At 48.7% G+C, this 13,888-nt stretch overlaps 1 protein-coding gene across 9 annotated transcripts in view; it reads right to left on the reverse strand.

Annotated features, from left to right (window-relative positions):
* The window catches only part of NOX5 (NADPH oxidase 5), a 54,127-nt gene that overhangs the window by 17,498 nt on the left and 22,741 nt on the right, over window positions 1–13,888 (reverse strand). For 8 of the 9 annotated variants that reach the window (XR_008311468.1, XR_008311469.1, XR_008311470.1 and 5 more), the window contains 10 exons: window positions 13,070–13,245; window positions 12,222–12,404; window positions 11,907–12,039; window positions 10,104–10,255; window positions 9,430–9,600; window positions 8,176–8,220; window positions 6,297–6,421; window positions 5,003–5,087; window positions 4,807–4,906; window positions 3,910–4,076 (listed from right to left, as the gene is read on the reverse strand). Coding sequence is in view for 3 of the 9 variants with exons in the window: in XM_053272629.1 (XP_053128604.1) it covers window positions 3,910–4,076; window positions 4,807–4,906; window positions 5,003–5,087; window positions 6,297–6,421; window positions 8,176–8,220; window positions 9,430–9,600; window positions 10,104–10,255; window positions 11,907–12,039; window positions 12,222–12,404; window positions 13,070–13,245 (1,337 nt within the window). In the remaining 6 variants the exon portion in view is untranslated. Of the gene's footprint in view, window positions 1–1,635; window positions 2,737–3,909; window positions 4,077–4,806; window positions 4,907–5,002; window positions 5,088–6,296; window positions 6,422–8,175; window positions 8,221–9,429; window positions 9,601–10,103; window positions 10,256–11,906; window positions 12,040–12,221; window positions 12,405–13,069; window positions 13,246–13,888 lie in introns of those variants that run through there. The other variant, XM_053272624.1, reaches the window with a different exon arrangement.

The raw sequence follows: 13,888 nt of genomic DNA on the forward strand, positions 1-13,888 counted from the left end.
TGCCCCAAAGGTTTCTATTCCGACTTCTTATCGCCTCCTTGGTTGCTCACGAGCCTCAGGGAGCCTCTTTGTGTGTGGGGTGAACCTCTTGGAGGGTGAGGCAGGAGTGCCCTCTGGTGGTGAAAGCTTTGGACACAGGCAATGGGAGGAGGATGAGGAGGGGGTCAAGAGGAGGGGGTCGGCTTCTCCAGAGAACAATGTCCCGAATTCCTTACATTTCGTAAGCTTGAACATTGGAAGGCGCCATCTGCATAGCACTCCCAGCCGCTCAAAGTACTTCACATCTACTGTCTTGTGATCTTTATTATCATTTAATAAAGATTATTAATTGTATCAATATTTAATAACTTTATTAAGTTTATTATTTTTCAATTTAATTTTTTTAAAAATGTGATCTGATTGCAAATGATTTTTAAAATGTTTTTTAATTGTTTTTGTATTGTATTTTGCATCTTCTCCCCACCATCTTTTTTTTTGCGGGGTGTGTGTGATCTGTTATGATTTAATGTGTGTTTTTCTCTCGTGTTTTGCCGTTGTGTTGTAAGCCTCCCAGAGAACAATTTGTTATGGGGCAGCTAACAGATAAAGTTTATTAATTATTGTTATCTTTACAACAGCCCTGGAAAAAAGTAGGCCCACATTGGGGACTGAGGTGGAGGAAAGAAACACTTCTGAGGCCATGGAGGCAGTTTGCAAAAAAGGCTGAGCGAGCTGATCTTGTGGTAAAGTGTGCCGTCTCGGTTTTGACTCCTGATGCCCACAGAGCCCTGTGGTTTTCTTTGGTAAAATGCAGGAGGGGTTGACCATTGTTTCCTCCCACGCAGTCTGAGATGATACCTTTCAGCATCATCCTAGATCGCAGCTGCCCGATACAGGTGTTTCCCATAGTCTGGGGAACACACCAGCGGGGATTCGAAGCGAGCATAAATTGTCCACTTTGCTAAGCAGAGTCTGCCCTGCTTTGCATTTGGATGGGTGACTGCATGTGTGTGCTGTAAGAGATTCCCCTTAGGAGAGCGAGGCCCTAGCTTAGTGGCAGAAGGTCCCAGGTTCCCTTCCTGGCAGCATCTCCAGGTGGGGCTGAGCAAGACGCCTGCCTAAAACCTTGGAGTGCCGCTGACAGTCAGTGTAGACAGTACTGAGCTAGTTGGAGCAAGGGTCGGACTCGGTAGAAGGCAGCTTCCGATGTTCATATAGAGTTGGCCCACTTACCCAGGACCAGCTCTGAGAAGGCAAGGATTGACAACCTGCCACAGGGGAAGATGATTTGGGGAGTCGCTGGGAAATGTGCAGGTTGAAGCTCATCGGCCCAAATCCCTTTGGTGGGGCTCTGCTGCCAAACCCACCCAGGAGGGATTCCATGCCCAGACCCGCTGAGTGAGAAGCCTTGGTTGAGTCAGCATGCAACAGACGGAGCTCTTTTCATCCTCCAAGCCCCGCAGCAGGCAAGAAGCAGCCTCCTGCCCTGTGGGCTTCAGCAAGCAGGAACCTGCCTCCTCCTGGGCCGCCTTCGCCACAGGTGTGTCTTCATTCCTCTCCTCAGTCCACGCCTCTCTGGGTTGCAGCAGGAGGATAAGGAGAGCACTCTGATTTCCAGGCTGTCCCCAAAGCTGACTCCACTCTCCTGCTATGAGATGTGGTTCACACATTTATTATTTGCAGAGTAAGCTACGGTTTTACATTCCCCAGCATCAAAACTACAGAAGAGGAGAGCAGCATCTGCTCCCTGATATTAATTAGCAGAGTTAATTATGAAGAGCAAAGAGCCACAGGTTCAGTTCAGACATCATGGCAAGCCCTGGTTAGTGCTAATCGGGGTTTAGAACTCGGAGCGTGTCCAAGAGGCAAGGGCGTAGGTTAGCTGCTGGTCTGCTTGGGTTCTTCAGTGACACGACATGCAGCTTCACAGGTTTGCTTCCATCTCTGCAGCCTCTTGTCGTGGTTCTAACTGTGGCTGTAATTTGCTTTGCACATTGAGATGTAACAGCAAACAGCAAATCCCTGGTGCGATGTCCTGGTTTGGCAGCCATTTGCAAACCATGGTTGGTGACCTGGGCTAGTTCAGACATCACTTGGAGCCTCGTGTAGAGCCAAGCCTCACCTGATGTCCCTGAGGCTCCAGAACATCCGTCTAGATTTAAATAAGCCAAGACTGGCTGTGTTGTCTGAACCCACCAATCTTGGCTTATTCTAACCCACTTGCTTCAAATATCCCAGGATCTGTACCAGTGTTCCCTCTAACGGGGATTCCCAGATGTGACTGACTACAACTCCCACAACCCCCAAGCAAAAGCCCTTACAGGTGGGGATTCTGGGAGTTGTCATCAACATCTGGGAAACCCTGTTAGCAGGAATACTGCTCTGTACCCAAGATTTGAAGTGAGTTAGAACCTGGTTGTAACTGAGATTCCACGTGACGTCAGAACCTGCTTGTTGTTTTTAGGTCAGAGTCTATGTCAGTTCGCAACCCATGGTCTACTTTTATGTCTGAACATAACCAAGGTTGGCCAGATGTGCAATTTCAACTCATGACCAAGCAATCTAAACAAGCCAAACAGAACTGTGTTATGCCTTGATCTACGCAGGCCTGGTCCAGCATGGCCCTTAAAAATGTTCTTTGAAGAATCGGAAGTTGAACTGCTCACAGTGATCTTTTATGATTTTGGCAAGAGCTGGAGAACCACAGAAGAAGATGTGAACTTTCCCCTTATTTTCTTTTGCCAGTTTCTGAAAGAGCTGAGAGAGAAGAAAACAACAGAACTGGAATGCCTAACAAACTGGTCTTTTTTGTTTTGTTTTTGCATGTGGGCGCCCAAATATCTCGGAGACATGTTGGAGTATTCACAACCAGACATCCCTGTGCCCTCCATAAAAGATCAATCATGGTGGCTTCAGCATGTCAGCCTTGTTCTGTCATTGCACACACACAAACACACATATGTGTTCAGTATTAAACCTTCTGGTCAAGCTGACTGGTCTTGTGGTAGCAAGTATGGCTTGTCCTCGTTGCTAAGCAGGGTCTGCCCTGGTTGCATATGAATGGGAGACTTGATGTGTGAGCACTGCAAGATATTCCCCTCCAAGGATGGAGCTGCTCTGGGAAGAGCAGAAGGTTCCAAGTTCCCTCCCTGGCAGCATCTCCAAGATAGGGCTGAGGGACACTCCTGTATGCAACCCTGGAGAAGCTGCTGCCAGTCTGTGAAGACAGTACTGAGAAAGATAGAACGATGGCCTGACTCAGTATATGGCAGCTTCCTATGTTCCTATGACTGCAAAGGCTGTGTAGGATCCAGAGTGGCCCCTTCCACCTCTTCCAGGCTTTCTTGGGGAATATATAGTGAAAATACCGACAGCTCTGTCTTACCTTTGAACCCCCTACGCTTTTATGTCCGAGTTCCAGAATAAGGTCCACTTATTATGTTCATGAAATCCATAACCTCTTTCCCGAGGCAGGTCCAGTGTCCCACAGTAGGTGGGCCAGCCTGAAGGACAACCCCCCCGGAGAGGGCAGGGACAGGAGAGACAGGCAAAAGGAGGGACCACCTGAGGCTCTGTCCAAAATCCATCCACCGGCCAACTCCAGGTTTTCTGCATCCCACTTGTAGCATCCTTGAGGAAGGAGCTGTGGGCTCACCGGGACAGCTTGGAGCCGCCACTTTCGGGGCAGCCAAGGTCACTCCCGCAGCAGATGTGCCAAGCATCGCACAGTGACTCAGAACCCTGCAGGACACCTAAGAGTGCTCTCGTGCCCACAAGCAGCATTCTTCTCTCAAGGAATACCACCGCTCTCCTGTGCCCCAGGTTTCTGAAACATTGACCTGGGACCTACGTGAAGTCCTAAGAGCACAGCACACGTCACGGCTACAGCCGCAAAGGGCTTCTTGTCACGTGCAGCCCTGGGCACCTTACCTGATTCCAGTCCGGACGTCCTGGCTGAGTCCTGGTCTTGAGCCCCGTGATGGAATCTCTCTGTTCCTTTTTGGCCAACAGGTCTAGCGCCATCTGCAGGCCAATCGCCTTCATGTCGTTCTTGCCAAGCGCTGAAGTCATGTACAAATGCATCTCGAGGAAGCGGTCTGGGCAGGGAAGCAGAAAGAGATCAGGCCGGTTCTCATGACCAGCAACAGGTAGGACAAGCATCCTACCCAGGCTCAGGAGCTCTGCACCTTCTGTTTTGTGATCGTAAAAAGCGAGGGGGAGGGGAGGAAGCGATGGTGTGCGAGGCTCCCGCTGGGTGGGAGGGCCCCATCCTACCCAGCACCTGCACCCAACCACTTGATGAGGTAGGAGGGAAAGCCCCCCTACCCAATGGGCGCCTCACACACCATCACTTCTTCCGCTTCCGGTCTTGCTTTTTACAAGCACATGGTCACAAATCAGGAGGGCACCCAACGTCTCCAACCCAAATGGCGATCGTGTGAATTAGCCTGGCATTTTGGCTTTTCCAGTTAATTTCAGCAGGGAAGAGCTTGAATGGGAGGGGAACCACATCGTGTCGTCAGCCAGCTGAGACGGAATGGTGCCATCTTGAAAGAAGCTAAAAGAATGTTTGTGCGTGGATTCAGCCCAGCCTCTGCAGGACGTGACTCCACTTCATTGTTTGGCCACTTTGGGAGATGCAGGAGGTACCATTCCACTTGGCACTGGTCCATCTTCTGGAGCATAGAGTACTCCAGGGTTTCCCCAATGGTCAAAAGCCATTGTGGCTGGGGACGATGGGAACTGTAGTCCAACAACAGGTGGGGAGGCCCAGGAATATTGTTTGGGAAACAGTTAAGCAAGGATACAGACCAACTGGTCCCTCACCATCAGGGTCTTCGTCAGCCTGATTGATTTCCAGCTGGGTCAGCAGGCTAACAAACCACTCAAAGGAAGTTTGGTCTCGATTGATCCAGATGAAGTCGACCTGAAGACAAATAACAAATAACGCTGTTATTTTCCTTTGTAGCACAAATTTCATTCCATCCGTGCTTCCAAGCCACAGCTAAAAGCATCTGCTCACCTTCCGGAGCTTCATGTCCTCATGTTTAAAGTTCTCACCCCCTGAGGAGGTCTCCTTGGAGAAGGTTTGTTTCCTCATGCGATACCTAGCAGGGAAGAGACACCAGGGAAACTCTGGGAAGGAGCAGAGGCAACAGCCACTTTCCACCCCTTCCTTACCAGTTCACCTTCAGGGACACCAGAAATGGCTATGGCTGATTATTTCAAACACTGTAAGCAACAATTAACAACAGGTACATCAACTAGCCTCAGAACTGAGAATGAAGACACTGAAGTGGTGGATAGCTTCTGCCTTTTAGGATTGACTGTCAACAGTAAAGGATCCAGCAATCAAGAAATACGCTGCAGACTAGCACTTGGTAGGGCTGCAATGAAGGCCTTGGAAAGGACATTTAGATGCCGTGATATGTCTGTACCTACAAAGATCAGAATTGTTTGGACAAAGGTTTTTCCTGGGACACTCTATGGATGCGAAAGCTGGACTTTGAAGAAGCAAGACAGAAAAAGTGCTTTTGAACTTTAGTGCTGGAGAAGACTTTTGAGGATACCATGGACAGCCAGGAAAACAAACAAATGGATCATTGAATAAATCAATCCAGAGTTTTCACTCAGGGCACAAATGGCCAGGCTCAAACTACCATACTTTGGACACATTATGCGAAGAACCAGCTCCCTTGAGAAGTCCATCATGCTGGGAAAAGTGGAAGGAAAGAGAAGAAGACGATGGTCAGCAGCAAAGTGGATGGACTCGATCATGACAGCAATGAATGCACCCCTGAGAGACCTTCAAGGCCAAGTGGAAGACAGATCATCCTGAAGAGAATCTATCTATGCGGCCGCTAAGAGTTGACACCAACTTGACAGCACTTAAGCAAGCAAGCAAGAATTTCAAAAAGTTGTAGTCATTTTTTAACATGTACTTTTGTTGAGCTCAAATCTCCTGGAAGATAAACCTGTGTGGGGTAGTGGTTAGAGTGCTGGACGAGGACCAGGGAGACCTGAGTTCAAATCCCCGTTTGGCCATGAAACTCACTGGGTGACTCTGGGCCAGTTATGTATCTCTCAGCCTAACCTACCTCACAGGTCCTTATGAGGATAAACATAACCATGTACATCGCTCTGGGCTCCTTGGAGGAAGAGAGCAATATAAATGTAGTAAACAAATACACACAATACTCTCTGCTTAAAAAGTAGGTGTTGGCCCAGTAAAGGATACGACCTTTGAAAACCATTGTTGGGAATGGGGGAAATCTGGATCTTGCCAAAGAGCTGGACGCAGCCCACAGCAGACCCACCTGTACATGATGCTCTGCAAAATGGAAGCAAAAGGCGTGATTCCAATCCCCGCCCCGATCAGGACGGCATGCTCCGAAGTGAAGATCCTTCGTGTGGGAGTCCCGTAAGGACCATCAATGTAACACTTCAGAGAGAGAAGGGAAAGAGAACCAGGTGGAGTCCCTTCTTCTCTTAGAGGACATTATAGGACGATTCCCCCTTGGAGACGATAAATGGGGAATCAAGACCCAGTGGCCAATTTTATTAGAGATGGGGGCAGATTCAGAACAGGGGAGAGTCTGGAATACAAGTTCCCCCAGTTTGAAAAGTCTCATCCCAGTAAAAGCTGAGCCTGGTCTCCTGACTTCAGGCCAGGTTCATTCTGGGCTTAGCGTCTCCTATTCCCTCCCTTGCTGCTGCCCCTTCCCCCTTCCCTCAAGCTCACCTGGCAGCAAAGTGTCTCTGTACAAGGCCTGCCTTACAACACAGGACCATAGGAAGCTGCCTTCTACTGAGTCAGACCACCGGTCCATCTACTCAGAATTGTCCTCACTGACTGGCAGCAGCTGCACAAGGTTTCAGACAGGAGTCCTTCCCTGCCCTACCTGGAGATGCAGCCAGGGGTGGACTTGGGACCTCCTGCATGCAAGTAGGCAGATGATGCTCTTCCACTGAGCTGCAGCCCCATCCCCTAAGGGGAATATTTTACAGTGCTCACATGTAGCCCCCCATCCAAATGCAAACCAAAGTTGTGCCCTGCTTAGCAAAGGGGACAATTCGTGCCCACTCTCACAAGACCCGTCCTGCTGCTTAAGACATTGCAACAGGAGCCCTAGGAAGCCAACGGCTCCAGGGTGCCAGGAAGGAAGGAGATCTTTGCCTCCATAGAAAACTTGTTGTCAAGACTATCCCACCACCAGGTAAACTTGGGGGAAAGGAAGGTTGGGGTGTGACAGGGTTTGGGGTTTATGGGAAGTTGGGGAAGGGAGGTCTTTGAAGCATATTGGGCTCCCTATGACATCATCTAGTATGCAACGGGGTTTTCAGATTTGAAACAATGCATTGAATGCTTTTCTATATGAATTCCAAAGCAAGACTTAGAGGAGTTTGTCTCACTAAATCTTACACTTCTTTCAGCAGCCTGGTTTCACACTGAGTTTAACACACACTAAAGACAAGATCTGCCAGTCTGGCAGAGTAAACATCTTACAGCTGGATTAAAATCTATATTTTTGCAAATTTCAGAGGGAAGGGGGATGGGTGGATGGGTGGAACTGTGAAGGGCTTCTCTACTGAATAGTCCCAGCCAATCAGGGATCGTGATGTGAGCATTATGATGTCACAGTATCACAGTACCACAAACCTGCGTTGACCTCATTCTGTAGGGGAGGGGGCGAATGAGTCCCTCTTACTGTGGCAACCAAGTCAACACTCCCGTCTTGCCATGCAATTAGTTCTAATTGCCCTCCAAAGCTGCATGGCAAAACACTTGCCCCAGTCCACCTCTGATCACATGTATGTTATTAGGCTAATATGGAGGACTGGTTGGGAAACCCTATTGAAAGTAATGCAGTGAAGCTGGACAGCATCTGCATTTGGACGTGCACCTGGATGTGTGTGTCCTCCATCCCTGCACTCCGTTCTTTCCAGTGAGAGGCGCATTCAAATGTAACATCATTTGAACATCAGTGTTGACCATGTGTGAGTGGGCTGGAGTGTGTTGGGAACTCAGCCTGGCCACAAGGGCCCATTTTCTCTTCCTTGATGCTGCCCCTTCAGTCTTCTTCTTCTTAATTTATTATTATTATTATTAATAATTCAGTTTCTATAACGCCCTTACAAAAATGGTTCAGGGTGGTCGGAGAAAGTTCACAGAGTAGCAGCGGTAGCTTCTCTTACCTTGATTCTGCAGCATCTCCGATTCTCAGCCGGCCTGCCAGGCATCTGTTACGCAAAGACTATTGTGTTAGCAAAATGCTTGCCATGCCCATTTTCTGAAAAAGTCCAAAGCTTAGGCCCAAGGTATTTAAGAGAACGCCGTCTTCACCATGAGCCCCACTGCAATCATCTGGAGATCAGTCGCAGTTGCCACCAGTTTGTATGGTGGCTACTAACGGACAGGCCTTCTCTCTTGTCACCAGGATGCCTCTCCATCCCAGTTGCAGGGGAGCCACAGCAGCAGGAGAGACAGGGGCAGGCACAGACCTCTTGCCTGTGGACTCCCCAGAGGCATCTGGTGGGCCACTGTGTGAAACAGGAGGCTGGACTAAAGAGGCCTCCTTGGGCCTGATCCAGCAGGGCTGTTCTTATGAGACTCTGGAATGCCCTTCCTGCTGAAATAAGAGCCTCCCCATCTCTGACAATGTTTTTAAAAGTCTCTAAAGACACATTGATTCACCCAAGCTTTTTAATGAGACTTCTGGTTTTTAATCGTTGTAAGGTTTTAATTTTTGTTTTAATTTATTTTATGTTGTTGAAAACCACCCAGAGACTTAGTTTGGGGCGGTGTACAAATATAATAAGCAAGCAAGCAAGCAAGCAAGCAAGCAAGCAAACACCTGTCGATTTGATTTCTAAAGCAGTCCCCAGAACAAGTTCCGTACGAAAGAACTAGTTCTGTCCTCCGGGTTTTGTGGGGAAGCAGAAATGTCCGTGTGGTTTCTAACAAGACTGTACAGCATCGGCCAGTAACCAGCCACAGTAACCACATCACAACATTCTTCAGCTGGATGCAATTATTAGAGGCGTTGCTAGAATGCAGGAGTTGCCATGTATGTGCAGAACTGGATTAACTTGCTGTCATATTACAGGGGTGGCGGTGGTGGTGGTGGGGAGCGGAGAGCCACTGGTCCTGCCCAGAGCTCCATTTCAGCCACGCTTGCATGAGGGCAGCAGTTCTCAATCTTGGTTCCCAGATGTTGCGGGACTACAATTCCCATCATCCCCAGCCACAATGGCCATTGAGGCTGGTAGGTTGCAGTCTGACAACACCTGGGGACCCAAAGATGGGGAACACCCCCCACCCACCCCCGGCTTTAAGGGGGTTACCTGAAATGCAGAATCATTGTCTATTCAGGTAACTATGGTATAAAAGACATCTTTCTAAAGGGACACCCGGCATGGGAGAGGCACATTGGCCAAGAGAACCAGCACCTTTCCTCCTCTGGACTGTGAGTTCACTTCCTTGCACCTGGGACTGGCCTCCAGGAGATGGCCAACCTCCCAGCCGGGATGTCTGATGGGCGTGTAAGACAGGATCTCAACCATGTCATCCTCATTGGTGGCTACAGAGGGGTCCAAGTCAGGGCAGCCAAGGAGATTTTTCTGAAACAAAGGCCAGGGAGACGTCCAGTGAGCAGCAGGATCCAAATTACGCTGCCTTGGCAGGGCAGCAAATGATCCATCCCCCTCCACATTCTGCAGGCCGACAGACTGCAAATAAAGAGCCCGCTTATGGCTGCTGGCACAAGGAGACGACTGGTGTGACTTATCCACGCTAGGCAATGGGCACACACATGCCTTTCATTTTTCAAGCATTCCCAGAGCTCAGCTCACCCACCCATATACATGCACCCCATCCCCGAGGTGTATGGAATACCAAAGAACATTATGGCCAGTGTTCCCTCTAAGAGGGATGCCCAGATGAAGTTGACTACAACTCCCAGAATCCCGAAGCAAAAGCCATTGCAGCTGGGGATTCTGGGAGTTGTAGTCAACATCTGGGAATCCCTCTTAGAGGGAACACTGATTATGACCCACCCCATTAGAAATGGCCAGACAAGACTCCACAATAACAGCAACTCGTATTTTTAAGCAGCAAAATCTACCTGCACCCATTGCTGTAACTTCTTCTTCTTCCCTGGATTTCTTCCAGCCAACCATTCAGGCTTATGGCTGGGAAGCTCGCGGTAATGCTGGAAGTATTCATATAACTGGTTGGTCCATTGTCCCAGAGACCTGATATGCAGCCAGATGGTCCCTTTGGAGAAACGGCAAAACATAGGAAGGCAAACTTCCATAGGCATCCTTGTAGATGCTGTTGGACTACAACTCCCATCATCCCCTTTGGCCATTGTGGCTGCTGGGGTCGGTGGGAGCTGGAGTCCAACAGCCTTGGTAACCCAAGGTTGGGACTCCTGATCCGAGCCATCCGCTTAGAGCAAGACCAGCGGGTAGGTAGCCAAAAGAAGTGATCAAGGCACCAGCTTTCAGATCAACAGGCGATTCCCAAATTATTCACTTACCCTACAACAGCTACATGAGTCAGTGGGCTGTCCGGTTATGGCAGGGATCCGGGAGAAGAGGGGACAGGATAAGTCAGGAAAAGGGTTAAGTCCGGACCTCCTGGCTCTGGAGCCTGGAGCTTTACAGCCCTCTCAGAATTCTTATGATTGAAATTTTGCATTTGAAAAAAGAATCCAGACACCCGTAAGAACATGAGAAGAGCCCTGTTGGATCCAACCATCTCGCCCAGCACCTTGCTTCTTCTTCTGACAGTGGCCAGCTAGATGCCCACAAGAAGCTCATAATCCAGAGATGCAGGCAAGAGCCTCTCCTCCCCAGCAGCTGTATTCAGAGGTGTACTGCCTAACTATGAACATGCAGGTTCCAAGTGGCCCTGGCACCTAACAGCCAGGGATCAACCCATCACCCTCCAGGCATTGGCCTAATCCCCTTTTGACAAGTGCCCAGCACTCATCTTGTGCCAGCGCCTGGTTCCACTGATCGATTGTGCATTGTTGTGTGGAGAAAGAAGCTTCCTTGCCTCTCTCCTCCTGACTCTGCTGCCAATTGGCTTCTGGTGCTTCTTCGTCACACATGCAATACCATCAGCCTGAACACAAATCTGAACACAAAATGGCACGTAGGATAGAAGCTGCTTCCACAGAGAGCATCCTTCGCTCTTCGGGAGCATCGATGCCAGTGGCTCCAGTGTGACGACTGAGAGCCTTGCTGCAGTGAGACACAAGCGGGCTGTTCTCATGATCAACATCAGCGGGGAGAAGAAGCCCTGAGTTGGCAGCCACATGAGCTTCTGGCTGGCCAGTGGGAGAATTCTGCAAGCAGGCGGGTGGGCGGAGATGCTTGCCTGTGAGCTGAATACGGAGGGAGGGGGCAGTCCTGGGCTCCTTGCTGCCTCCCACCTCTTCTCCTACCGGTGAAGAACAAAGGGAGATGGTCCCCTTTGCTAAGCAGGGTCCACCCTGGTTTGCATTTGGATGGGAGACTATATGTGTGAGCACTGGATGATATTCCAGGGATGGGGCCGCTCTGGGAAGAACACTTGCCTGCTTGCATGCAGAAGGTTCCAAGTTCCCTCCCTGGCAGCATCTCCAAGACAAGGCTGAGAGAAATTCCTGCCTGCAATCTTGGAGAAGACGCTGCCAGTCTGTGTAGGCAATACTGAGCTAGAGAGACCAATGGTTTCACTTGGACGAAGGCAGCTTCCTCTGTTCCTATGAACACATTCCTCATGATGACTTTGCACTGCACTGATGTCCTTCATCCTATCGTCTTTCTGCCCAGTGCAGCAGACTGTAGGACCAGGCTGCTAACAGTCTGAGGCATCTTCAGCATTTATATTCTTGCTTTTAAACCCCAGACAGGCTGCTTTCAGGGCAGTCACCTACCTGTTTGCTCTGGAGCACTGCTGATGGTGAACGGGTGCCATTCGTACTTGGCTATGACTGGGATGTTCAGGTATACATAGTCGCCAGGTTTGTAGTGGAAAAACTGAGGTCTCTTAATCACCAAGTGAGTCACCTGTATCCCCCCCCCCAAGAAAAGCACACAAGCAAAGAGAAGAGATACAGTCATACAGATGGATCAAGAACAGATGTCAGCAAACACAAGTCCCAGTTATTACCACCCACTTAGACGCTCATTGGAAAAATCAGGTATTTTAAAACCCAAACTTCCTTTCTCGCCACCAGTGGGGAACACACCTTAGAGGGCAGGAGGTTGATTTCCACGATATATAGCCCTCCCATGCGTGACAATCCAACACTGAAGATCTTCTCCAAGAGGAACAGAAACCCGGGCATTACAAACCACTTCCAAAAGTTAGGACCGTGGATGACTAACAAAGCCCAAATGAAGATATAGGAAAGGTGCGTCCAGTAGAAGACCTGCCAGTGGCAAGAAAAAGCATCTGAGCTGTGTTGAAAGATAAAGTTACCATCGTCCTCACAACTTGAGAAGACATCAGTAATATGAAATAACTAGACCAAGTCATAGGGTCATGTTCCTGTAGGCATCTCAACACACACACACGCAAACACTTTTGAGAGCCTCCTCAATAGAATGCAGAATGAAGTGGCAAAGAGACCTTTGATTTCTAAAACAAGAGATGGTGAGACACACCCAGATGTCCTAAACCTTTAGTCTTGGCACCCGCCCTCCAAGTATGTAGGGTCAAGTTGTGTTTTCTCGGTAGCCAAGGACAGGCACAATACATCTGCTCAACATGTCTCTCATTATTCCAGGGCTGAGCTGTGGCAGTAAAAATGGGCAGCTAAAGAAGATTACTTGTTGCAGCACCCATATGCATGCTTTGAGTTTACTTGCTGAGCAGATATAGGACCAGAAGAAACTGCCTTCCACTGACTCAGACCCTAGCTAGCTTCCAGAGACCTCTCCTTCACTGGAGATGCTGGGAATGGAATTTGGGGCTGTCTGCATGCAAAGAATGCACACTGCCATTGAGTTATGACCCTTCCCTACACTTGGAAGGCAAACAAAATACATAACAGGAGGAGGAGGAGCAGGTGGCGGCGGTTGATGGTCACATTACTTCAAAATGGCCACTCCTGCGGACAAAGGAGCTGGAGCAAAGCAGCATCAGGCAGATGAGCGTCTGCAGCAGGAGGCCTGTGATGGAGGCGGTTCCAGAGATCCAGCCAATCCCTGGCCGAGTGGTGAACAGATATTCCCAAAAGCGGTAGCTGTCTTTCATCTGAGACATTCTCACTACAGGAAAGAGAAAGCCAGGCCTACATTGGACTAGCATTCCTAACAAGTGCATCCTGCATTGTGAAATAAGAGCATCTCCTTCTCTGTAGGTTTTTAGGAGGACCCTGAAGACGTACCTATTTTCCCATGCCTTCAACTGATACCAAATTTTTTAATGTTAATGTGTTTTTATCTATTATGATTTTTATCTTTTTATGAATTTTAAAACATATAAATGTTTTATATTTTATATTACGTTTTAGTTCTGTACACCGCCTAGAAATTTCGATATTGCGCGGTATAGAAATTCAATAAAATTAAATCAATAAATCAATAAATTTTAACCATGAAATGCTCATGGACTGAAGAGAGAGGCTTCTAAAGAGCTGGGTATTAATTCCCCCTTCTTCTAAAGCAAAGACACACAAGAAACTGCCTTATAGTGAGGCAGGCCTTTGAAGCATCAAGGTCGGTATTGTGGATTTCAGACGTAAGATAAATACGACCAATATTTATATACTGCTTTTCAGCAGAAGTTTCCCAAAGCAGTTTACATAGAAATAGTTGATATAATGGCAGCGCAATACACGTGATGCATCTGCTACAAGACTTCTCTCCAGACCGTATTTTATTGTGTACATTAAAACATAGAGAGAGGGAA

Source organism: Hemicordylus capensis, chromosome 10, assembly GCF_027244095.1.
Source record: "Hemicordylus capensis ecotype Gifberg chromosome 10, rHemCap1.1.pri, whole genome shotgun sequence".
Classification (NCBI taxonomy): Eukaryota; Metazoa; Chordata; class Lepidosauria; order Squamata; family Cordylidae; genus Hemicordylus; species Hemicordylus capensis.